The sequence below is a fragment of the Carlito syrichta genome, unplaced genomic scaffold (assembly GCF_000164805.1).
Source record: "Carlito syrichta isolate Samal-C Ts95f unplaced genomic scaffold, Tarsius_syrichta-2.0.1 Scaffold314087, whole genome shotgun sequence".
In the NCBI taxonomy this organism is placed as follows: domain Eukaryota; kingdom Metazoa; phylum Chordata; class Mammalia; order Primates; family Tarsiidae; genus Carlito; species Carlito syrichta.
Genome location: NW_007258183.1, coordinates 5,782 through 7,587, shown reverse-complemented (window position 1 = coordinate 7,587; position 1,806 = coordinate 5,782). Strand labels below are relative to the sequence as shown.

The window sequence follows — 1,806 nt, the reverse complement described above, 5'->3', positions numbered from 1 at the left end:
TGTCTCACCAAATTGCCCAGGTGGGTCTCGAACCCGCGGGCTCAGGCAATCCACTCACCTCAGCCTCCCTAAAGGTGCAGGATTACAGGCTGAGCCACCGAGTCCGGCTCTGGGCACCTCTTGAGCCCTTCAGGGTGGCCACTCATGGGAGTGGGAGTTTCCAGGCCTGACTCTGCTCCTCACGGCCCGTGTGCCCTTGGCTGGTGGCCTGACCTCTGGGTCATCTCTGTCAGGTCGGGCTCGTGACAGGCTCAGGTCTTGGGGGGTTGGAGGGTAGGGAGGTGAGGAGGAGGCAGCGGGGGCCGCCTTGCTGCTGGTGTGGGGTTGTCATGGCTCTTATTGTCACGGCAGCCATGGCCGCTCGGGTGCGGGCCGGGTGCGGGGTGTCCGGTCCCTCGGTCGCTTGGCCCTGGGAGTGGCCACTGGGCGTCCAGCCGACTGCGCCTCTCCCTCCGTCTCTGAGCAGGCATCCCCGAGGACTCCAAGGTGGAGGGCCCTGCCTTCACAGACGCCATCCGCATGTACCGCCAGTCCAAGGAGCTGTACGGCACCTGGGACATGCTGTGTGGGAATGAGGTGCAGGTGAGCCTGCTGGGCTGCTGGGGGGACCTCAGGTGGGACCTCAGAGGTCGCGGGCCCCAGCCGGGGACAGAGCTGGGGCTCTGGCCTCATCTTGTTGGAAGGAGACAGTGGGCCTAGGCAAGTGTGGGCCGAAGCAAGTGGAGATGCTTGTCATTCTGTTTACTAAGTTGAGTCGGGTCTCACTCTGTTGCCCGGGCGGGAGTGCAGTGGCGCCGTCCTGGCATCACAGCTTCGGTTCCTGGGCTTAGGCGACCCTTTGGCCTTAGACTCCCGGAGAGCTGGGACTAGAGTTGTGTGCCACCATGCCGGGCTCATTTTTATTATTAATTAATGAATTAATTTTTGAAATCAGGATTTATTGAGAGGACGGAAAAGCTCCCATAGTGGGAGGGGACCCAAGGGGGTTGCTTGGTTTTTTTGTTTTTTGTTTTGGCAGGGATGAGGTCTTGCTATGTTGCCCCGGCTGGTCTTGATCTCCTGGGCTCAAGTAACCCACTCTCCTCGGCCTCTCAAGGTGTGCTAGGATTGCAGGTGTGAGCCACTGCACCCAGGCTTGTCTTTAAGTTAATTAATTTAAAGGACACAGGGTCTCGCTTTGTTGCCTAGTCTGGTCTCAAGCTCCTGGGCTCAAGCAGTCTTCCCGCCTTGGCCTCCCAAAGTGCTGGGATTACAGGTATGAGCCACTGTGTCCAGCTGAGATACTTGTCATTTTGTTCAATCATTTGCTGAGCACCTTTCCTGAGTGAGGTGCCAGGGTGCAGCTGGGAACAACACGGGCACAGTGCTACCCTCAGGGAGCGCTCTGTCTAGTCGGAGAAACGAACGTTGGACACATACTTCCGTGAGCAGGCAGAGGGGGGAGTGCAGCTGATTCCAGGCAGGGAGGCAGCCTGCCCAAAGGCCCTGGGGTTGGACTCTGGGGCTGAGGATCCTGCCGGACGCCCAAGCCGACGAGCGTCCGACGAGCGTGGGGCCCGTGGGAGTGGAGCTCGGGAGGGAGCAGGGGCGAGCCGAGCAGAGGGTCAGGCCCAGAGGAGGTGGGCTTGAGTGGCCGGGCTTACAGGCCAGCGGGATGGACGTGCCCCAACCTCCTTCCCCTTTGGCGGGTGCCTCCCTGACCCAGATCCTGAGCAACCTGGTGATGGAGGAGCTGGGCCCGGAGCTGAAGGCCGAGCTCGCCCCGCGGCTGAAGGGAAAACCGCAGGAGCGGCAGCGGCAGTGGAT

General features: G+C 61.0%; 1 protein-coding gene across 1 annotated transcript in view; it reads left to right on the top strand.

The window, feature by feature from the left end:
* FAM129B (family with sequence similarity 129 member B) overlaps positions 1-1,806 on the top strand; it is a gene marked incomplete at both ends in the record, with an annotated part of 27,640 nt that overhangs the window by 20,110 nt on the left and 5,724 nt on the right. The window contains 2 exons of the mRNA XM_021719035.1: positions 467-582; positions 1,706-1,804. Of these exons, the coding sequence (XP_021574710.1) occupies positions 467-582; positions 1,706-1,804 (215 nt within the window). The remainder of the gene's footprint in view (positions 1-466; positions 583-1,705; positions 1,805-1,806) is intronic.